Source organism: Hirundo rustica, chromosome 11 (genome assembly GCF_015227805.2).
Source record: "Hirundo rustica isolate bHirRus1 chromosome 11, bHirRus1.pri.v3, whole genome shotgun sequence".
NCBI lineage: Eukaryota > Metazoa > Chordata > Aves > Passeriformes > Hirundinidae > Hirundo > Hirundo rustica.
Window position 1 is genome coordinate 6,558,635 of NC_053460.1, and position 22,526 is coordinate 6,581,160.

General features: G+C 48.4%; 1 protein-coding gene across 1 annotated transcript in view; it reads left to right on the forward strand.

Annotated features, from left to right (window-relative positions):
* Positions 1 to 21,667, forward strand: part of NLRC5 (NLR family CARD domain containing 5) — a 33,371-nt gene extending 11,704 nt beyond the window's left edge. Inside the window, exons 16-47 of the mRNA XM_040075729.1 lie at positions 981 to 1,058; positions 1,462 to 1,545; positions 1,730 to 1,813; positions 3,178 to 3,267; positions 3,388 to 3,435; positions 3,900 to 3,968; positions 4,724 to 4,807; positions 5,560 to 5,643; positions 6,528 to 6,617; positions 6,726 to 6,788; positions 7,325 to 7,408; positions 8,034 to 8,117; positions 8,742 to 8,831; positions 9,699 to 9,764; positions 10,254 to 10,337; positions 10,412 to 10,495; positions 11,374 to 11,460; positions 11,923 to 12,000; positions 12,532 to 12,612; positions 12,999 to 13,082; positions 13,318 to 13,401; positions 13,888 to 13,971; positions 14,064 to 14,147; positions 14,811 to 14,894; positions 15,339 to 15,422; positions 16,213 to 16,296; positions 16,971 to 17,054; positions 17,829 to 17,912; positions 18,028 to 18,111; positions 18,605 to 18,688; positions 18,951 to 19,034; positions 19,457 to 21,667. Coding sequence (XP_039931663.1) covers positions 981 to 1,058; positions 1,462 to 1,545; positions 1,730 to 1,813; positions 3,178 to 3,267; positions 3,388 to 3,435; positions 3,900 to 3,968; positions 4,724 to 4,807; positions 5,560 to 5,643; positions 6,528 to 6,617; positions 6,726 to 6,788; positions 7,325 to 7,408; positions 8,034 to 8,117; positions 8,742 to 8,831; positions 9,699 to 9,764; positions 10,254 to 10,337; positions 10,412 to 10,495; positions 11,374 to 11,460; positions 11,923 to 12,000; positions 12,532 to 12,612; positions 12,999 to 13,082; positions 13,318 to 13,401; positions 13,888 to 13,971; positions 14,064 to 14,147; positions 14,811 to 14,894; positions 15,339 to 15,422; positions 16,213 to 16,296; positions 16,971 to 17,054; positions 17,829 to 17,912; positions 18,028 to 18,111; positions 18,605 to 18,688; positions 18,951 to 19,034; positions 19,457 to 19,538 — 2,602 coding nt within the window. The 3' untranslated portion in view covers positions 19,539 to 21,667. The remainder of the gene's footprint in view (positions 1 to 980; positions 1,059 to 1,461; positions 1,546 to 1,729; positions 1,814 to 3,177; positions 3,268 to 3,387; positions 3,436 to 3,899; positions 3,969 to 4,723; positions 4,808 to 5,559; positions 5,644 to 6,527; positions 6,618 to 6,725; positions 6,789 to 7,324; positions 7,409 to 8,033; positions 8,118 to 8,741; positions 8,832 to 9,698; positions 9,765 to 10,253; positions 10,338 to 10,411; positions 10,496 to 11,373; positions 11,461 to 11,922; positions 12,001 to 12,531; positions 12,613 to 12,998; positions 13,083 to 13,317; positions 13,402 to 13,887; positions 13,972 to 14,063; positions 14,148 to 14,810; positions 14,895 to 15,338; positions 15,423 to 16,212; positions 16,297 to 16,970; positions 17,055 to 17,828; positions 17,913 to 18,027; positions 18,112 to 18,604; positions 18,689 to 18,950; positions 19,035 to 19,456) is intronic.
* Positions 21,668 to 22,526: the final 859 nt, after the last annotated feature.

A 22,526-nucleotide genomic window follows, 5' to 3' on the forward strand; every position in this document is an offset into this window, starting at 1 on the left:
TTGAGTGCTTGCATCCTGTAGAGATACCAAGGGTAACACTCTTACCTCACAGCAGTTCCTGCCTCCCACCCCAACACACAAATCTAAATGTAGAGCTGTCTCCTGGCTTTCTCAGCCACTTTAAAATTGTCACTGCCTTCTGTAGTGTTTTGTGTCTCTAGAGCACATTTCATCTCACAGCACCCTAAGCAGAGCAATGACACCCGTGCCATCTGATAAGAGTGAGGGTAAAAAAACCAGCTTCTGCAGTTTAATTTTTCCCCTCAGAAAATTATGGTTAAAACAGCTCAACCCGAAGGTTTTGACCAAGAAACGGTTTTCTGTTGCTCCTGGAATTTTAGGTTCATTTATTTAGGTTCAAAGTTCTATTTATACCCTTGTTCTCTGTGGACTGAGCCCACTGTAACATAGCATTTTCCATGGTACACCTCCATTCCCCCTCTTGGGCAGAGAGAAACAGCAGAGCTGTCATGGGGTACAGCCCAGTGGTTTTGTTTGAAAGAGAGTGACAGCCTGAGGCACCTGATCTGTGGACTCCTTTAAGGCACCAGGTGACATTTCAAACTCTGATATTTTAGGGTTTGCATGTTCCATTTAGTTTTGAATAGAAAGATTTAGTTATAGTTTTACTGTTTGTAGTTGTAGCTTTTAGTTAGTGGCACAGTTTAGTTAGTCACAGACAGTTCCATTTAATTATGAATAGTCAGATTTTTGTACAGGAGGCTCTTCACAAAACTGATTTAGGCAAAAGCTAAATTCAGCAAAACTCAGCTAAATTCAGAAGAAGCTTAATTGTCCATCAAACTTAGATAGAAATATCTCTTTCCTCTTCTCTCCAGCTGCCTGCATGCTCAAATATTTGCTTAGAAAGGGAGAGCTTGCAATTGGCAAGATTGGGCTGGAGCCAGGGTAGCCCCAGGGATCTGCCAAATTGCTAAAGCAAAAGAGTTTCACCTTTGTCTGGTTTTGTGCTCCCTTAGGGAAGAGCCTGTGCTCTCTACTGATCACCAACAACATGGGGAGGAACACCAGACACCTCCCACCTCCCAAAGGATAAGGTACCCTGGCCAAGTTTCACTGTATTCCGTGCCTGTCCTATCTCTGGGTCCTGTTTCCAACGTAACCTGCATTTCCAAGTGGTGAATCACAAGAGGATTGGGAATCTCCCCAGTGCCAGCTGCCAGGGGAGCTGCAGGTTCTGGGGGGAATGGCTGGAGCCCCAGGCAAGGGGCTGACACCTGGTGCTCAGCCTGTGCCTTAGAAAGGACCCAGCAGGGCCAGGGAGGGGTGATCCATCCCCTGGAGGCTCTGTGGGAGCTGGTGAGCAGCGAGGTGTTTCAAGGGGATTGTTTAATTTCATTGTTATTTCTTCACTGATTGTCTAGTTTTCAGAGGAATCGAGTTCCCAACCTTGTTTGAAATCCTGCAGGCCTGGATGATTGATTTCCTTTCCCCCCACAGACTGACAGACTGTAACTTTCAAGCCAGTGACCTGAGGAATCTGTGGGCAGCGCTGAAGGGATGTGGCCACGTCTCTGAGCTGGAGTGAGTCCCATGGTGTTTAGCTGCAGTTTTTTGGGGATGCTGGCAAAATGGAACTTGTTTGTTCTGCGGTGTTTAGAGAGTGTGCTAGAGGCATAGCCTGCTGGAAGGTGTGGCTGCACGTACACACAACAGAGCTGTTGCCTTGTTTTACTGTGAAAATGAAATTCCTTTCTTTAAATCCTAGCCTATCACGTAATCATCTGGGAGATGAGGGACTTCTGCAGCTGTTTCAGTGCCTCCCAAAACTGAAAATGTTACGTTCTCTCAAGTGAGTGGCTCCTGCTTTTCCCCTTTGCGTGGACTGGGTTTTGTGAAGAGTTGTTTGTGGAAGCACAGCGCACATTTGGGAAGGGCTCCTCACAACCAAGGGCACTAATACTCTGTGTTGGGCAGATGCACTGCTCTGTCTGGTCTGTCCCCACCTCCAGCCCAGAACAGATTGACTCCACTTGGAGCTTGACTGAGTTCAGTGCCCCAGAGCCTCTGTGCTCACTCCTCCATGAAGGGGGCAGATGGGCTCATGTCAGGTGTGGCACCTGCTCTCTGAAACAGCCTGAGGTCTGTAGCAACTCACTGAATTCTCCCTCTTCAAGTTCCTCGTTGGGAGGGGGAGCAGTCCTCCTTCTCCCGAGGGGAACAGCTTTGAAGGGAGGGAAGCGCTGGGGGGATCCACCTTCAGTGGTGGAGCCTGAGTTCACCTGCAGTGGTGGCTTGTGTCTGTCTGGGTATTTCACCTGGCACCCCCAGTGCAAGTGCTCTGTGCAGAGCTGTGCCTTGAGGACTGGGGCACCATCCTGCACTACTGAAAGGAATATTTATTGTTCCTGTTTGACTAACTGAACTGTTCTCAAGCCAAGACTGTTCCAGTTACAGACAATCTCACTAGAACAGGTTGCCCTGTGTTACTCTAGTTTTTCTGAGCCTTTTGATTTTCTTAAATAGAGTCAGATCTTTTTAGTTATTGTCCAATATTAAGAGCAGTTTTCTACCTTTCCCACAGATGTAACGTAAACAAATAGTTGTTTTTCATTCTCTGTCCTTTGTTTGCATATTTCTAACCTGAAAACAATTGTAACTGACAATTGGTCTGGCCACTGAGGCTGAGGGGTGGAAACCCCAAAAAGCCAATCTTCTGCTAGACCCAGAAATGTATAAAAAGTAAAAAAAAATAAACAAAGGGGCTCTCTCTTCTCTCCGCTCTTTCAGCTGGGAGCTGGATCAGAAGAACCTCTGTGAAAATCTCTTGTCTGCGTGTGATTGCTTTGTGTGTCTTAGTGACATCCCTGAGAGGCTGTGAACTCTCTGTCTTTGGAGGTGTTAAAAACCCAGCTGTACAATGTCCTGAGCAGCCTCCTCCATGCTAACCCTCCTCTGAGCAGAGAGTTGGACTAGATCAGCTTAGAGGTCCATTCCAGCCTCGTTTATTCTGTGACTCTGCGAGCACTAAAAGTGAGGGATGAATTTAAAAGATATGGGAGGGAGGTGTGTTTGCAGAAGTGTAGTTGAAAACACAGGCAGAAGGTAGCAAAGAAGCAGCCTGGGAGTGCTGCACGAGGATCACTGCTCTGTGGCGTGGTGTTAATTTTTACCAGTTTTGCTTGCAGCAGCTGATTTCATCTTTCCTTCCTGTAGGTTTCACGACAACCAGATCTCCCTGAACTCGGTGTTTTTCTTAGCTCAGTCATTAACTGCACTGCAACACATTAAAACAGTGAGCCTCAGGTATGACCAGGAGCGTTTCTGTATTGCTTTGCTGTTTAAAACCTCAAGTGGGTTTTGAGGAGTGACACAGGAGCTCGTGTTGTCAGACTCCTTGCTGATGATGTACTTTTCTGGTTACAGCTTGGGACACACACAGGTGGTTCATCTGACCTTTTGGGAACGAGTCAGGTAAAATCATGCCCACTCAAGACAAGCCTTTTAAACTTCTTGTGGAATTCTAAACAGAAGGCGACGTGTGGGTGTCCCTGCGGCGTGTCAGTTAAAGAGCCAAGCTCCAGCCAGGGTGGGGGAAGCACAGTGAGCTGTTCCACGGCTGATGGATCGGCAGCAGCCTGAGGGATGGAGCAGCCAGCAGCACCCAGCTGCTGAGACAGGCTGCAGCCGCTCCCTGCTGGGCAGGACACAGCAGATGCCCAAGTGCTGAGTGGGTGCAGAACTCTCTGGAGGCTGGAAGAGGGCTGATGAGGCTCTTTATTCTCCTGGGGGTGGGGTGAGCCTCATTCTGCAGGTGGTGAGGGAAGGCAGACTGGAACATGAGGCCACTGCCACCACCTCACCCCCTTCATGAGGAGCTGGCTACAGCGGGGCAGGAACAGCAGCACAACTCATGGGCCAAGCTGTTCTTTCCCCAGGAGTACCAGCAGATGGAGGAGAGGTTCCCTGGCACATCCCAAGCAGGAAGCAAAAGCACGGTGCTTCAGGTAGGGCAGCCCCACGTTCCCTTTGTCGCCAGGACTGTGGGGTCTGTGTGGAGTGCAGGACAGACCCATCCCTCCAGCTGTGCCTCCTCAGAGAGGAACATAAACAGTGCACCTTGTGCTTGGCTCGAGGGGATGGTCTCGCTTTCCAGCAGAGGAACTTCTGCCCGTAAATAATGAGAGACAGATCTGGCTGGCTGCTACATCCATCCCATGGAGACCTGCCAGCCTGTCACCCAAAAAGGCCTCTGTGATTTCCTTCTTGGAGAAGGACACAGGAGGCACCATTTCCAGCCTTCCTCTGCGAGAGCCAAGGCAGTGCTGAGCAGGGAAAGACGCTGTGAGACCACTGAATCACCAGTGATGTGGCTCTAGGGAGGCAACAGCCAAAGAAATGATATTTTGGTGCACTGGCTCTCTGGAATCAGCTCAGGGGTGGTGAAGTCATCTGCTTGTCACAGGTTTTGATTTCTTACTCCTAGACTGAGGGTAGCAGAATATGTGCAGGGAAGTGAGGGGGTCACCATGGGTCTGGGGAGTGAGGGGGTCACCATGGGTCTGGGGAGTGAGGAGGGGGTCACCATGGGTCTGGGGAGTGAGGAGGGGGTCACCATGGGTCTGGGAAGTGAGGGGGTCACCATGGGTGTGGGGAGTGAGAAGGGGGTCACCATGGGTCTGGGAAGTGAGGCTCTGGGAGATGCAGGGAGTGCTGGCACCCTGTGGTCGTGTTCAACTCCTGAGTGCTTTGTGTGCTTCAGTCTCAGGGACTGCAGAGTGGGTGCAGAGGATGTGACCAGGCTGTGCCAGATGCTGGCTCGATGTCCCCAGCTGACAGAGCTCGAGTAAGTCAGCCTGTCTGCCCGTCTGTCTGTCTCCCCAACCCCAGACACAGATCCGATGTTCAGGGTGGCAGCTGGTGTACATCAGCTCTCCTCTCACCACATCCTCCCAGGATTCCCCACAGAACTTCACCCAGACACACAGCTAATCCCAGACTTTCTGCTGTCCTGTTTCAAAGAGAACTCGGCCTCTCCCCAGCCTGCCACATCCCTGTGGGAAGGCCCCAGAACACGGGTGTGCTCTCATGATCCTCCTCAGTCCCGTGTCTAGGAACAATTGTTATCATCTATTCCTTGAGACCTTGGCTTGTGGCACAGCCAGAGCAAGAGCTCCTGGCCCCCTAAGCCGTGAGCTCTGCTCCTGAAGGGCTGCTCACTCCAGGCAGGAGCTCGGCACCCAGAAAGTGAGAAGAATACTGGTCAGAACAAAAACTGAGTAATAGCAAATAAAAATAGCACAATACCCTTACTGCCTGCATGAAAGACATGAGTAGCATCATTTTGTAAATGCACTGTAATAGAAAAGTAAGACTCTGGGAACTGGAATGTTAATTGGCTGTAGGATGTAAAGAAACACAGAGATGAGGCTGCAAGGACTAAATCTTGCCCAGCTTTCACAGCATTTCTGGAGATGTCCTTTCACAGAACTTGCCCATAACGCCCTGTGTGTGTGTGCACGTCCATGTAAATGCTGCAGGAGTAATTAGGGATTGAAACAGTTTCTCCTGGGTTTTGTTCCCTTCGATGTTTTACAGTCTGTCTGGAAATTCATTGAGTGACCAGAGCATTGAGAGGTTACTGAGCTTTCTGCCATCCCTCTGTCATCTGACAATACTGAGGTAATGTTTGGGGTCCCTGCTTTGACTGCTGCCACGAAACATTGGTTTGGAAAGGGTTAATACCACAGCAGATCATAGCAGCATTAATCAGTAATTGTGGACTGACAAGCAAGGCAAAGAGAATGCAGAAATGCTTTCGCACCCATTCCTTTCTTGTTTCCAGAAGCAAAGCAGCACTTTAATGATATCCAGCAGAGGGCAAAAAAGGACAGGAGGAAAGCTGTCTGTCCTAGGCAAAGCATCCCGTATAATCCTCACTTAGCACGTCCCCTGGAAGGTGACTTCCAGCATCCACAAGTGTAGGAAATGTGGGCTGACACAATGACAACTCACACCTGTTTGTGTGGTCCCGCAGCTCTGCCCCTGCGTGGAGCTGACATCCTGCCACACCTGACACCACAAGGGGTTTATGGCAGCATTATCAGCTCTTTAGGCTGGAATTCAGGCCAGAGAAACGCCGTCAGGGGCTAGGGCACTCCCCTGTGTGGACAAAAAGCCCAGAAGGAGCTTGGTCCTCTTTTACAAGATGTTGTAGCATGGAGGAGCTGCAGGGTCTCGTGAGACTGAATTTGCCCAGGTAGGAGGTTGTTTCCAGTCTGGGGTATCTCAAGTCCAGTAGCCCCAAAGAGGAGTTGCTCAGTGTAAGCCCTTGGTCTGTACTCTCTTTTTAGTCAAAGGGGACTAAAGGAGACTCTCCTTTAGGTAAAGGAACGCTGGGTGCCAATGCTCAAATCTTTAACTCCTTGCTCCCTCGTCCTGAGCCAAGTGGGATGTATCCAATCCTTTGTGTCCCAAAATGAACAGTGGGGAAATTGGGCTGTGTGTATGGGAGCCCCTCTTCTTAGGAGCTGATTTCAGTGGTTTTTCTTTCCCCTCCTTTACAGTATTAGGAAAAACTCCTTGTCCCCACGTTGTGCCGTTTCACTCCTCAACTCCATCAACCTCTGTGAGCGGATCCGAGTGGTGGAAGTCCGGTAAGACACTCAGGCCTTTGGAGCCCAGCAGCTCAGCCTTGAAGGGGCGACAAAGCCTGTCACCTTTGGAGACCAGTGCTGAAGGACTGTCCTTTGTTTCTGCTCCAGGTCATGTGAAAATGCCTTCTTGCATTTAGGAGCAAGCACACGAGGCCAAAGGACGTCCTGCAGGTACTGGTGTAGGACAGCTGCAGGCATTCACTTGTGGGGGGCTTTGAAGCTCTAGTGCAGGCACACAGGCTTCCTCTTGTACTGAGAACCCACGGACTGGTGGCCAAGGAGCTTGGGCCAGTAGCTAAGCTTCAGGGCTCAGTTCATCTGCTCAAGTGCAGCTCAGAACCATTTGGATGCACTGGCGTGGCGGAGGCCCGTGCTTTTCTTTTTCCCTTTCTTCCTGGGCTGATGACGATCATCTGGATCTGCTCCAAATTCTGCTGCGTGAGCACCTGAACTGAGCCCTCATCACTGCATTTTCCAAATGTGTGCCTGGAATTCTGGGTGACAACCTCCAGGTGAACGTCTGCGTGGTGTGGGATGTGTCTGCAGCCTCTCTGGGAGCCGTGGCTCCGGAGGGCCCCTGGGCAGGAGGCTGTAACGTGCCTCTGTTCCAGCAGCGAGGAGAGGGCAAAACACGTGGGTGCTGCACAGGGACTGGTGTAAATGTGCAGCTGCTGGCCATGCTTTAACCCCCTTGCTGTCCCACACAGGCTGACAGGCTGTGCCATCGGGGAAGGGCAGGTGGAGGAGCTCTGCAGCATCCTGGAGCAGCACGGGCGGCTGGCAGAAGTAGAGTAAGTGGGGCTTGGGGTGTCATCACGATCTTGAGCAGGGTCACTGAGGGAGAGCTGTGTTTTGTGCGGTTCAGCGCTGCCTGGAGTTTCCCAGCCTGTCTGCAAGGGTATGTGTGCTCATTCAGGCTGCTGAGAAGCACAGTCAGCTGGAAATAATACAGGTCTCTTTGGGCTGATGGGACAAATTACTTGGGATTTTCACTCCATGACTCTTTGGAGGTGTTTGTTGCTTCACCTGAGCTCTTCACTTGAGCCTGCTCTGGAGCTTATGCCTGAGGTAATTTCCTAAGGCAGTGATTTGTTTTAAACAGACCTTTACTGGCTAAGCTAGGATGTAAGTCCAGGAAATTTGAGGTTTTTCTTCAAAGTTTCTCAGAGGAGCATTGCTGTTTAAAAGAAATATAGAATTATAGAAAAAAAAATTTTTTTTGAAGTATCTTTAAAGGCCATTTAGTCTAACTCCCTCCTGAGCAGGGACATCTTCAACTAGATCAGGTTCCTCAGAACCCCTCAGAACCCAACCAGGCCTTGAATATTCCCAGGGATGGGGAATATTCCCACCTCTCTGGGCAACCTGTTCCAAAGGCTGAGTTTTGGTTGGCCACGTTGTTCTTCTGCCTTTCAGTCTCTCCAGGAATCAGCTGGGAGATGAAGGCCTGAGGTGCCTCTTGGACCACTTGCATCGAGTGCCCGGTACCTGCTCCCTCAAGTAAGAGAACATCCAGTGAATCCGAGGTGCCCCAGCAGAAGGGTGCTGTGGGATCCTTCACAAACCTGGGCTTGTGCTTCTTGCCCTCTCCTGCCTCAGGAGGAAAGCTCTGACTGAACCATGAGCACAGCTCAAGACCACCAGGCTGTGGTTCAGCCAGGGTCTGACCCAAACCCTGCTGAAAATAAGCAAAAGTCCTTTTATTAGCGTCAGCAGGAAATAGCAATGACCAGAGTGGGGTGGTGGGACAGAAGGTGACCCAGTGCCCAGAGTTTTCAGTTCATCACTCTTCTGAGTGTAACTCAGGGCCCACAGGTGCTGAGAGCTGAGCTCTGTGAGCTGAGCTGTGCCCTACACCAGCCTCTTCCCCTCCCTCTCTGGTGGGGCAGTAAATGTTCCAGCAGCTGCTGCCTCTGTAGTGCAAGAGGAAAATTGCATTTGTTGTGTCCCCCCATCATCAGCGCTGTCCTGGGGGGGTCAGTGACTGAGCAAGGCTGAAGGGGCCCAGCACCCCACAAACTGCTCTGTCCTTGGGGACAACTCGAATTTTGCTTCTGTGCCTGAGGAGCCTGGGGACAACCCTGACTTCTGACACGTGAAAATCCTTCCTTCTCTCCTGGGCAGCCTCAGCCATAATGGGATTTCTCAGGATGGAGTCCTGCATCTCATAAATGCCTTTGTCACCTCTGGAAACACCGCTGAAGTTCAAGTCAGGTGAGTGCTTCTCTTCATTAATTTCTGAGCCTTCCCTGCTTGTTTTCCTCTTAATTACTGAAAGTTTGTGATCTGCAGGTAATAATGATGAGGACCACGTTTTCAACTACCTTTAAGTCCAGCTTTGGTCTGTGTGCATTTCCAATGGCCAAACATCACTGCCAAGCAGAACTACCATTCCACAGGGCCAGGTTATTTTCGTGTACAGACACAGATATTCAGCTGTACCGATTACTGTCATTTGTGTATCTGTTAATGAACCTCTTCAGGGCAAGAACCAGCATTTGTTCTCTAAGGTTCTCTTGAGATTTCAGAGGTGATAGAAAGCAATTTCCCATGTTCTTGTACTTGGATTTGCATCTTTATCTCCTTTCCTCTCAGGCAGAAATATCCCACGGGCTCTGGGCCTGCTGCTCGGGCACAAAGTGCTTTTCTCACAGATTCCAGTCATGAGACCGGGCTGTGCTGCTCATCTGTGGGATTTCATCAGTGTTTATGTTCATGAGAGTAGTTGGTCTGTCCTGAGCCAGTTTTAACCAGGGCACTTCCATTCATCCCTGCAGATGGATGTGGGTGCTGAATCTTTGGCTTTAAAGTCTCCTGTGGAACCTCTCAGCAGAGTGCACAGGAGGCAGATAGAAGCAGGACAGGTCAGGATTGCTTCTCCAAACACCAGTGCAGCATTTATGCAAATTTAGCATTAGTGAGACCTTACGGAAGCATTTGGGGAGGGGTGAGCTGGGTCACATCCCTCTGTGTCACTGCTGTGCTGGATTATTTTCTGGAGTTTGATATCATTAAATTCTGACCACTGGGAAAAGTACTAATTATCCATCTAAATCTTACACTCATATCTTCTCTGTGCAGTTTGTGCTCCAAAGCAACTTTAATCATCAAGCTGACAAGAGAAGATGACCCAAGAAAGATTTTGAGGTAACGTTACCGATTTTTTTGTGGTGATTTCTTTGGCAAAGGTGGTGTCCTTTTTCAAGGGACAAGGGAGACAAAACCTCTTTTTACCTCTGGCTCGTGGCATGGTGATATATTCCACTGATAACTGATACATTTCCTTTGACTCACCTTTTGAGAAGAGCTTTCTCACATCACAGAGAATCCCACATCCCTTTTTCTCTTTGCTTCCCCACTGTCTGCTCCTCACCTGGGCACGTGTAGGTGTTCCTACAGCCCCTGTCACAGGACAGGGTCCTACAAAAAGCAGGGCCATTATAGCATACAGGTATGTTCTACCAGAATATCTCAACAGATGCTTTTGAAGTGTTTTGGAAACTCTTAAAGGGGTTTGAGGTTTTTCTGCCATCCTTCTTTCTCTGTGGGGTTAGGCTGAGCTGCCTGATATTTCTGGCTCAGAAAGCCTGAACTGTTTGTGATGAGCTAAGGCTGTTCTCTTTCTCATCCTTTCAGACTGGCAGAGTGCAACTTCCAGCCAGAGCACCTGGAAAAGTTGTTCTTGCTCCTGGAAAGGTGCACTGGTCTGACAGAGTACACGTGAGTTAATGGCTCTTGGACCCATTTGGGGGGTTCATCTGTGAGCTCTTCGTTACAGTGAGCTTTGGTTCTAGGTCCTCAAATAACAACATGACAGTCCAAGCTGCAGAAAGACTTTTGCATTCCCTGAGGAAAGATCTGGGGCTGCTGAAAATCAGGTACTGTGTCACTGTGCTTTTTTAGATACTGATTTGGGACTGGTCTGATCTTCTAAGATCTCCTTTCATCAAAACCAAAAGTGAACTGTCCTTCTTGCAAAGGCAGGTAGCACTGCCCTGAGGAATTCCCATGGCTGATTCTGCTATTGGTACTTGGCTTTATTGGTATTTGGCTCCCACTGAGCCTTGTTTAGAGCTCTGGCCATAAACTGTGCTGGCCCTACAGACCACTGCCAGCCTCACAAAGAAGGGTGGTGATAATTCTGGTGGTGATAATTCTGGTGGTGATAATTCTGGTGGTGATAATTCTGACATTCCCACTGCCAGAGCATCCTGCACTTTGCCGGGGTAGGGAATTCTCCCCTCCTCTGCAGGGAAGCTGGGCCACTTCTGCCTCTTCCCAGGTTGCCCCATTTCCCATGCAGACATTATTCTGCTATGTGGGCCTGACATTTCTAAGTCTGAAGGGATTTTAGCCTGCTAGCAGTGCTGTTTCCTGAGGGAAAAGTTCTCGAGAAAGCCTCTTCTCGAAGCAGTCTTGGCAAACAACTCTCCTTTCCCAAAACAGTATTTCTCCAGGTGGTGTTTGGCTGTTTCTCTAGTTTCACCAGTGGGATTAGAGAGGTGTTGTTCCTATTCACCAATCATGTTAAGTCTGTATCAGAACACCTTATAAAAGGTGGTAAGAATTAGACAATAAAGCCTTTTCTATACTCTGAAATGTTTGGAGTCTCTCATCTTTCTTCCATGTCCTACAATGACACTGCAAAGCCAAGCAGCTTTCCCAGGCATTTAGAGAGTGGAGCACTGAGCTGACAGAGGCAGAGATGGATCCATACATCTAAATAAAGCAGAGCTGCCTGTGTTCTGCTTTGCAGCATAGAAGAGCCATGGGTGTGCACAGAGAGGGTCATGAACCTCCTGGAGCTGGCTGTCCAGGCCTCTGGAAACGTGACTGAGATCACGTAAGTGGCGCCTCAGGTTCTGGGGTCTTTCAGATATCTTTTTTTTTTTTTTTTTTTTTAGCCTGATACTCTTAAGGAAATGAGATTGAAGCCAGCTCTGGCTCTTCTGTTGTTTATTCACTGTCTCCAGTGCATTTGTGATCTATTTGCCCACTTGAACCAATTGGAACCCAAATGGCTGGTGGGTAGAAGTGCTTAGAAGGTTTGTGGTCACACAACTCAGACGGTTTAAGGGGAAGGACACCATGTTCCTGGCTGCCCTTGGGAGAAAGGGTGCCAAGTTTAGGCTGGTTTTGGAGCTAATTTAACCATTACAAACCTCTTCAGAGATGGGTGGTTAGCCTTCATGTGCCAGCATCACCCTGTCCCATTCAGTCCTCCTGATTTTTCCAGTGGGAAATAGTATTTTCGTCCCTCAGGGGTCCCCAGGTTTATGCTGTTCTCCAATCTCTACCTTTTCAGGATATGTAAAGATAAAACCCTCTTCCAATTAGTCACAAGATTCCCACACTGCCTGGAGACAGAATCAGTCATTAGCAGGTGAGAAAGTGACTTATTTATCATTCTTTTCTGCTTGCTCTGAATTTCACTGTGGGATAAAAAAATATCTTCAAAGTGTCTAAGGCTCCATGGGTTCAGTCTCAGAGTGTCTCTGTGCCACACATGTGGAGGAAAGTTATGCTGTGTCCTTTGGGCTGCACTCCTTCAGGCCCAAACTGGACCTAAACAAGGAAAAAAAAAAAATCAATCTACCTTTCTGGGATGGGAAACAGGAGCACTTTGAAGACTGTTAAGACACGCTGGCTTCTGCATGAGCATGCAGAGAGAGCAGCAGCAGTGTCCTTTTCCTTTTGTGCAGCTGAAGGAAGAGGCAGCTCTTGTCCTGGGCAGTGGGGATGGGCTGTGGTTGTCTGTGTGGACTGTGACCTAAATGGGACATGGCAGGAAAGCCCCAGGTGGGCTCTTGAAAGCCCTGATGTGTCCCTAATCCTGTCCCTGGGGGGCTCCAGGTGCTGCCCTGGGCTCTGCTGATCCTCACTGCCGGTTGTGCTGTGTGTTTGTGTCCTGCAGACTGAGTCTGTACAAGCCAGAGCTCAAGCACTCCTCCTGCCAAAGGCTTTGTGAAAAATGTGCTCAGCTTCAGGAGCTGAGGTGAGTTGCCAGGCGTTGTGAAGGATTTTTAGGGAGGGGAGCAGCTTGTTCCTGGTGAGTGCAGCACTCTGAGCACACAGCAGGGCACGAGAGAGGCAGTGCAAGGTGCCAGCCCCTGCCCTTTGGGTCCCCTGCTTGGAGTGTTTGCATGGAAAATAGGAAAGGCCCTGGTGGCTTCCTGGGGTATCCTTTGAAATCATCTCAATCTCCCAGTGCCCAGCTGGGCTATACTCACTCACCATGGCTGGGAGCTCCCGTGGGACCTTGCCAAGTATCAGGGCTGTGTCACTCCTGCATGTCCCAGCACTGCTGTGTCTTAGCTGTGGGCTTGGCACAGACCTTTTCCACTCTGGACAAAAGCCAGCCCTGTCCTTCCCTTGTTGCAGGTGGTCTCATGTGGAACTCCACGAGGAGGAAGCAGAAATGCTAGTCAGGATTTTGCTGCGCCTTCCAGAGCTGAAGGTGTTTGGGTATGTCTCCAGCTGTGACCTTCCCCACATATTTATTATTTGCTCAATCCTGTGCTACGGGCCAGTCCTCTTAGTCCTGCACACAAGGGGTGTGGAAATATCCCCAAACTTACTGGTCCCTGATGTCTGTGCTGTCTGGGATTTGGGATGGGGCATTTTCCCTGTCAGTGGAGTAAAGTCCTCCTCCTCACTGTGCTGAGACCTCACTTTCTCATTTGATCCTTGCTGTTTGCAGGCTGACCTCTAGCAGTGCTTCGCCAGCTGGAATCGATCATTTGATCTCAGGCTTGCAGAATTGCCAGGCCATTGAAGAACTCAAGTGAGTGTTGTTACCAGGCTGTCCAGAGGCTGCCAGGTCTTTCTAGAAGCTTTAGTTAAACTTCAGCCTCTCTTCTGCATGTACTGTGGACAGATTTTTTTTTCCTGATGGATTCCAATAGGGAAGAAGCAACAATTCTTTTTTTATTTGAACAGTGAGTGAGAGAGACAGAGATCAACAGTCTGTGGCAGGGAATTCCAGTGGAGAATCAAACGTTTTGGTAGTGGTTTTTTTGCACTGTGGTCACAGTGGCACCTTGCTCCATGAGGGGCTGGGCTCTTGCTCCGGAGGTTTGGTCTTCTGTTGGTGTTTTATCAGAATCCAGACAGGTCCATTAGAATTGCATCAGAAAACAAAACTGAAATTATTCCCAGGGGCTGAATACATCCCTGATCTCTCCCACCCTTGTTCCGCTCCCCTCTGTGCCGAGCGCTCGCACAGCTGTCCCTGGGTAGTTCATTGTACCTTTGTTATTTCACCTTCCAGCCTGGGCTACATGAAGCTCAGCAGCGCTGCCATCCCTGCGCTCGTGCTGAGGCTCTGTGAGATGCCATCCCTGAAAAGGCTTATGTGAGTATGTGCCTGCAGCCCTCCCCTGGCCCAGCCTGGGACGCTGAGTAGCAGGAGCTCGATGTCCATTTTCCTGGGGGTGCTGTTTGCAGCTTGAACCACAACAGCATCGGTGACGATGGCTGCTCCAGGCTGGCAGAAGCCTTGAGGAAAATGCACGACCTGGAGGAAATCAAGTAAGTTTCTCCTTCCTTGCAGAGAGGTGACCACCAGTGCCAGCATTTGGAGGGAGCCAGATGTGCTTACGCAGAGCATTGTAGCGAAAGCAGGGAGCTTGCAAAATGCTCATGCAGGAGGTACCTTGGGCTAGAGGAAAGCAGAACTTGATGTTCAGGAGTCTTGGGTCTTACCCCACGCTGCTGCAGTCATGTAGGAAATGGATTAAACAGAATTTAAATCTTCCCTGGGATCCAGAATAGGACTAGAGATGCCCTTCTGTCCTGGGAGAGCCTCAGACCCAGCACTTACCTGGGTAAATTTAAAGATCTGTCTCTGGAGCCAACCCTAGGCTTGCTCTGCTTTCTCCCTCTCTTTCTTGCCAGATGCTGTCCATTCTCTGCTGTAGCAATTTGGAAAATAATAACAACCTGTCTTCATCCTGTCTTGGTGTTCTGGCTGAAGTAATTTCTCACCTGTCAACAGGATGCAGTGATTTTAATTGTTCTTTGCATTTTTTAAACTCCTCATTAACACCTATTAATTTTTTGTGAGATAGTTGAGATAAACAGCTCTTTGATTCTGCTGGCAAGGCCCGAGGTGTCATCCAGCAAATGGGACACATTGAGTAAGATCTTGTGCTTTGCCTGCCATTTTCCTTTACTTCCATCTCTTCTTTAAAGTTTAAGCCACAACCAGATAGGAGATCCAGGCCTGATAAATCTTGCTGCAGTCCTGCTGGAAATGGAAAAGCTGAAGAAAATCGAGTGAGTCCCTTTGTTTTGGTTCAGCTATTTCAGTCCTGGCCATGGTTGGTGGGGAAGCCTGTGTGGGAATCCCTGTGCAAGGCTCTCTGAGACGTGGATTCAAACTGCTCCCTGTCCCAGGGAACAGAAATTAGAGCACCCAGGCTCTTTGCTAGGCTCAGCTCTTGTGGTAAGCCTTGTAACTTTTTGAAATGAAAAGCCTGGGAATGATTTGAAGCAAGAAAAAGAAGTGCCCAGTTTTATCTGTGAGAGGGAAAACTGCTCCTTCCCCACAGTACCTGCAGAGCCAGGAGTTACTCAGCACTTGGCAAAAGAACCTAAAAATCCCCACACCATTTCCCAGACACCCAAGTCTCCCATCACAGCAGGCAAACTGAAATATCTTCATCTGGTACGTTCTGGTTCTCATTTAGTCACTGGGAGTCTCATGTTTATTTATTTTAGCCTTTCGGGGAACTGCCCTAGTCCTGCTGGAGGGGAAAAGCTGATGGAAGCTCTTGCCCATTGCAAGCACATCAAGGAGTTACTGTGAGTGTGTCATTTCAAATGTCCTTTTGGGGAGCTGGGCAGAAACCAAGGCATAGAAATACGGCTGCAATAAAGCCAAGATCAGTTTTGCCACTGATTCTTGTGAGAGCAGGGTAAAGACTCTGCTACACACCACAGAAATGTGTGGTGCTGGGTGTGGAAGGTTTGGGATTGGTTGCTGGATTGTCTTGGAGGTTTCCAAGAACTCTGCAGTTTGCATTAGTGGACTAATGGATTCAAGAGCTGAATCTGCATGTTTATAGGCAGTGTCTCGAGCACAGGAGCTGTTCAGTGCCTGTGCTGCCCAAGAAAGCACCATTAATCAATGTGGCTGCAAAAATGGAGGGAAGTGGACAGATTAAGGCTTTACACAGTCAGACCTAGTGATGTTCTATTCCAGACCAGTTTAAAGAACGTATGCGCCCTGCCATATTAAATAAATAAAATTAAACAATAACAAAGAAGGAAAAGTTACAGTTAAACTAATGGAACTGTCCTTGTAAGCTTCAGATTATGGAAAAGTGCAATTTCAGTTCAATTCCAGCTCAGGTAACTCAGGAAGGGGGAGACAAATGTGCTTCTGGGAAGTGCAGCTCAGTTTTACTTCCCGGGTTAACTTCTGCTGCGGGATTTCCAAACCTCATTGTTTCTTCCTCCCAGCCTCAGAGTCCTGTGAATCAGGCACATTAGATCCTTTCAGCACAGCCTCAGGCACATGTGGGTGACACACAGATGAGGAATGAGGCTCTGGAGTTCACTGCCAGCAACATTTCATTTCTGCTTCTTCCAGACTATCGAGGAATGGCTTTGGAGACAGGACAGCAGGGACACTTGCCCTCTGTCTGCCTCACATGACCAGCCTGAGGATCCTGCAGTAAGCATCAGCCTCTGCCCCAGGAAGGCTGGATATCCTGGGGAATATGGGGACTGCTGAAAGAAGGAAGGGGGAAAAAGCATGGGCACAGGTTGTTTAGAGTGTAATTTCAGTGTCCCAGGATTGAGAAATCCTCCACAATTACTCTGCTGTAAGAGTCACATAAACTCTTCTTGCCTAATCTCTTGCAGCATTAGCTACAGAGATGAACCAGGAAGAGAGTATACAGTAAAATAAGCCTTAAAATTGGTTCTGACTGTGTTGGTTTCTGATGTCTGTGGTGGAATGTGTATAAAGCATAAAGACAAGCATCTTTTATGGACCCTCACTTCTTTTGTGCAGGCACCTCTGAATCATTTATTTCCCTGAACTCAGTGTTACTGTACTTTTAAAACTTTTGTGGGAGTCTTTCCAGGACTCTAACACGTAGGACTTTCTTGTACTGTTTTATAGTAACAAAGCGAGAAATCAGTGAGCTAGAAGTTCTCACTGGGTTCAGTTAGCCTAGAGACATTTCTTCCAGCCTGTGTCTAAGATGGCATCAAAAGATAACTTATAAAGGAATCCCAGTGGTAGGAGATCATCTCTGGTTAGGTTCTTGGCAAGTTAAATATGAGCTTTTGTTACAGCTTTATTCCAAAATAATCCTCCAATGCTTATGTTTCCTTTGTTAGCTTCCAGAACAATAACATTGGGCAGGCAGGAGGGCTGGAGCTGGCCAGAGCCCTGGTGGTGTGTGAGCTCCTGGAAGAGATAAGGTAGGTCATGGCAGGTGCACTTGGGATGGTGCCAAACGTATCTCAGGCTGGTTTGGGTTGGAAGGGGCCTTTGGTGATCTCCTCATTCCAATCCCCCTGCCACAGACAGGGACATTTTCCACTAGATCAGGTTGCTCCAAGCCCTGTCCAGCTGAGCCTTGGACAATTCCAGGGATGGGATATCTACAGCTCCTCTGGGAAACCTGTGCCAGGGCCTCACCACACTCATGGGAAAGAATTTCTACTTCCTAATACCCAATTTAATCCTGCCCTCTGTCAGCTTGAAGCCATTCCCCCTTGTCCTGTCTCTCCATGCCCTTGTCTCCAGTCTCTCTCCAGCTCTCTTGCAGCCCCTTTAGATGTTGGAAAGTCTTCTTCCCATTCTCCCTTACTGTCATTTCCTCTCAAGTCACACCAGTCATTAACTCCAGCATAACTTTTCATTTCCAGTTTCACATGCAACACATGATGTGCTGCAGGTCTGTCCTTCTTTGGCACAGGTACAACCCCACGTTTCTGTCAGCAAGCAATTCCCTGCTGCAGACTGAGGCTGTGGGTTACAGCAGGGCTGTCACTCCCATTGTACCAAGCAGTGAATTGATTTAAAATTGCTGTGCACCAATCTGCCTCATCCCTGCTGTCCACAGAGTCCTCCCTTAGTCTGGGTAGTGGTTATTGACTCGCTAGTTCACGTGATTATGTTTTCAGGGTGGCTTTTCTCTGAATGTACCTGCTTTTTCTGCACCACTCAAAGCTTTTCCATCACTCTTACAGTTTATCAGAAAATGACCTTGGGGAGCAGAGTGTCCGTGCCCTGTCCCAGGGGCTGCCGTGCTTCAAACACCTCCGCAAGATCGAGTGAGTACCGGGGCCTCGGGGGCAGCTGGGGCAGAGCAGGACGTGGTGCTGTGCTCCCCACACTTCTGACACCAGCACACCATGCCCTCTGTCTGCTCTCTCCCTGCTGCTTCAGCTTGAAATGCTGTGGGATCTCTGATGATGCTTCAAAATCGCTCTCCCTCGGCTTCCGACAGTGCCCTTCCGTGGAGGAGATAATGTGAGTGTGGGGATGGATGGGGGGACGCTTCAGCACACACAGGTCACTCTCATTGTAATGTCTGCTCCAGTTTGGAACTGCAGGGCACTTTCTGACCCTGCTGAATACTTGTTAACGCTTTCCACCAAGTCCTTTTCGGTGGTAAGTGTGCCAGTAATTTACTAACTGATGAAATACGCTGCTAACAAATTTCATGGGGGAAAGCTGTGTGCTCAGCAGTCATTTCCATCTTTCACATCCCATTCCCTGGGCCTGCAGGACTCTGAGATAACCACAGTCCACAGACACTCCCTGATGTCTTATCATACATGGAAATATGTGATGAAATGGAGGAAAATCCTCAAAATGAAGCTTGTAATCCAGGGGAATGTTTACCTGTCATGATAAGAGGGTGATTAGCTCTTACAAAAATGCTAATCCACGAGGGGTAATGTCACAGTAGGGGCACTAGTGTTTATCCAGACTCACAGCTGGGGTTTCTGCTCTGCCTTAGACTGTCCTGGAATGCCCTTGGAGATGGAGGAGCCCGAGAGCTGGCCACTGCTCTCCCAAAGCTGGAAAAGCTGAAGGTGTTAGAGTGAGTACAGCCCTGAGAAAAACCCAGGGGAGGCTCATTTTTGTGTCACTGAGCCTTCAATCAGGGGACTTCTGAAAAGGGGAAATGCATTAGGAACAACAGGAAAGCTTCTGCAGTTGAACTTCTTGCTTAGCCTTGCCTGGCTGATACACGTGGAGTAGCATTTATTTTATTTAAGGTGATCACAGCATGGGACTATTCAGCTGTTCTCCACTCTGGAGTTGTTTTGGATTTCAAAATTCTCTTTCGGTTTTTAAAACAGCCTGGAGAAAAACCGCATCGGAGCCTGTGGGGCCACAGAGCTGGCGGAGGAACTTGCCAAATGCCCAGAAATTCAGCTCATAAGGTGAGCAGGTATCACAGAGCTCCATGGCTGGGTCTCGGCTCAGCAAGGAGAAGCCAGGGTGACGAGGCTGGGGACAGATGTGACCCATGCCCCTGCTGCCCTGGGTTAGCTGCCAGGGAATAGGGTATTGCAGGGGATGCAGACACAAGTAAGCTGAGGGTTTTCTAGGACAGCTTCACCTCTTCAGAAAGTCCAGGGGAAAAAAAAAGGAAGTGAAAAGCTTGCTGGCTTTAAATGAGGCAAAAATGAAGACCCAGTTGTGTAATATCCCCATCAGGAAGTTGTTGCATTTGTTCTTAAAAGTTTTCTTTCTCTCATTCCTTCTGGTTTCACTTCTGGTGTGCATTCCTGCCCTGTCCCACTCTCTCCTGGGATCCATATCTTCCAGGGGTCCTGCAGTAACGTGTTTGCTGTCCTTGCAGGCTGTGGGACAACCCAGTGCCCAAGGGCCTCGCTGAGAGTTTGACAAGCCAAGACCCAAGACTCTGTTTCTCCTTCAACTAGACAAGAAGATCCTTTGTTTAACTAGGAGTTTTTCTCCATCTTCAGCTGCCCTCAAAACTGCACTGAAGAACCCAGGAACTCAAAGTTCCTACAACTGAACACTGTAACTATTGGGTATTTCTTTGCTGCACTGAACCAAGTGTGGACACTGGAGGTTTTTTCATTTGGTTTGGGGTTTGTTTTGTTTGATTTTGTTAGGTTGTTTTGTTTTGTTTTGTTTCTTGTGACTTTTTGTTGTCCAGAAGAGCAAAATACTGTAAAACACTGCTGCTGAGTATTCAGTACGGTGTTTTTTGTGCAAAAACACTGAAACTCTCTTCAAGAGAATAACTTTCCAGAAAGTTATTAGCAAATAGTGATAAGTGATAAGAATGTTTAGCTACTAGACATTATTTATTTATGTATTGCCCTGGTGAAAAAGGTACACCATCACCTCCATCCAAGCTTCAACTGTGTTAAAAGGTAAATACTTAGCCTTTATTTTGAGGGAGGGGCAGTGAGTGACAGAAAGAATAGACACCATAATTAAGTTCTCACCCACAAAAAAGTGGATATCAAGTTTCCTCAGAGCTGTGAGATTTTTTGAGTCACCATCCCTGGAAGCGTTCAGAAAACACATGGATTTGGCACTTGGAGATTTGATTTAGAGATGAACACGTTGATGCTGGGTTAAGGGTTTGGCCCAATGATCTCACAGGTCTTTTCCAAACTTAACCATTCTATGATTGCATTACTCTAGGATGAGATTCATCTTCTCAGGCCTTCAGAAAGCCAGCAGAGTACTTGATTATCCTTAACTGAGATTACAACACCTACAGGCTGTTGCACTAAAAGAATACACATCCTCCAGGAGAGAATGTAAAATTATTTACAAAACTGGAAACTGTTGACATTGTTACAGATGAACTCCAACAGGCTGCTTGAAAATCATCTGTAACTGTGTGAAATTCCTCTATGATTTTTAGGGGAAAAAAAAATCATAGGATGACAGATGGAGTTGGAAGGGGTCTTAAAGACCTAGGTCCAGCACCCCTGCCATGGGCAGGGACACCTTACACTAGACCAAGTTTCTCAAACCCAGGTGCCCTTGAGCACTTCCAGGGATGGGGCACCCACAGCTTTTCTCGGGACAAGAAAAAAAAAAAAGGTAAGAAAAAAAGTAATATTTGGGTTTGTTTTCTTCGTATCGACCTCCTTTTCACACAGAAATGCCTCCTTTTTGTGGGGAAAAAAAAAAAAACAACAAACCCGACTCAGGACATTTGAAATTTCAAGTCATTGCCCCCAAATTATCAATTTTTATACTGTGATAGAAAGGAAACACTGCTATCACCATAAATTTCAATGAGAAAGTTTAAAGGACTGAGGTTGTAAAACAACTGGTAAGAAAACCAGCTGCTCTGTGTGACACGAATGTGCTGCTACTGACTACTTTCATGTGGGGTTTTGTAGAGCTTTGTGGGGCTTTGGACTGGTTGCACTAACCTCTTTCAGGAGAAACGAGGGGTCAATTAGCTCGAAATGTTGTCCACATGAAATCTCTGCTGACCCCCAAAGCCTGTGTGGATGTTGGACCTGTGGGGACTGCAGGGAGAAGATCCCAAACACCAACTTTGCTTCTCCTTAGAGGAGACAGACAACAACTGCCCTTGGACTCATGGAATTCTGGCTTGTGTCACAGAAGTGCAGCCACGCTGTTCTCATCTATTACCCTATGTCATCATGTTTTCCTTACATGATTGTGCTGTAAATACTTAAATCTTGTGGTGGATTTATTTATGGGATTTTGTTTGCAGCAGTGTTTGCCTGGGGAGATGTAACTGATCTGATTTGGGCAGGGCAGGCATCTGGAATGCTAGAGAAATGCTGGTCCAGCAAATCTTTGGGCAACTGGTTGTGAACAGGTGCTGCTGGTTATTCCTGGGGGAGCCACTGTCCCTATTTAAAGATCAGCATCGTGCTTTGTGACACAGTGATGTGGTGGTGTAGAAGTGGGACACATTTTGCAGAGACTACTCTGAAAAGGGTTTAAAAACAAAAACAAAGGGAAAAAGAGGTAGTGAAATTCCCCATCAGGCTAGAATTCAATGGAGTAAGCAAGTACCTCAGATCTAAACGCTGCCACTTGTGAAGAGCTTCACCAAATGTGTGAACTGATAGGAGGAAGAAATTCTTCCCGGTGAGGGAGAAGCTGTGGCTGCCCCATCCCTGGAAGTGTCCAAGGCCACGTTGGATGGAGCTTGGAGCAGCCTGGGACAGTGGAATGTGTCTCTGCCCATGGCAGGGGCGTGGAACCAGATGATTTTTAAGCTCTCCTCCCACCCACTCTGCTCTGTGATAAGTGAGATCTGAGGTTCCCCCTGTGCAGCTCCCCTGACTCCTGAAGTCGGGAAGCGTCCGTTGGTACCGTGAGGTTTGCAGTGATGGAACGCATCATGCAAATACTCTTGTCTTGAGGTGCTAGAATAGGCACTGAAATCTATCTGCAGACCTGCATTTCTCAGGGTCTCCCCCAAATTCAGGACTCCGGTCTGACCTGAGAGCGGCCGATCCCAACAGGGAAGGGAACCCGCAGGAACACACAGCGGCTTTTCCACAACACCAGGTGTCAGCAAAACCCCAGAAATGGGGAGCTGCTGTCTGTAATCCAGCGGTTCGGGATCAAAACGGGCTCTGCGCTGTATTTTTCTGTGCATGGGTTGCATTTTTAAAAAAGCAGAGGTTTGGACCGAGTTGTGCACGGAACACAACAACACGACTGCTCTGTGGTTCGTTCCTCCCATGTAATGCCAAGGACTTCTGGGGCGTGCTTCCCATTTCCATTGTGCTTGCCATGTCCACGTTCCAGCTTGTGCTCGTTTCTGAAAGTTTCCGAGGGGAAGTTGGGGGCTTTGTCCAGTTTTGAGGGGTTAAACGAATCTTCTGGAACGCAGGAAGACGTGAGGCCGTTAGGGATTGTGTGTGATGGCCGAATAACAAACCAATTCC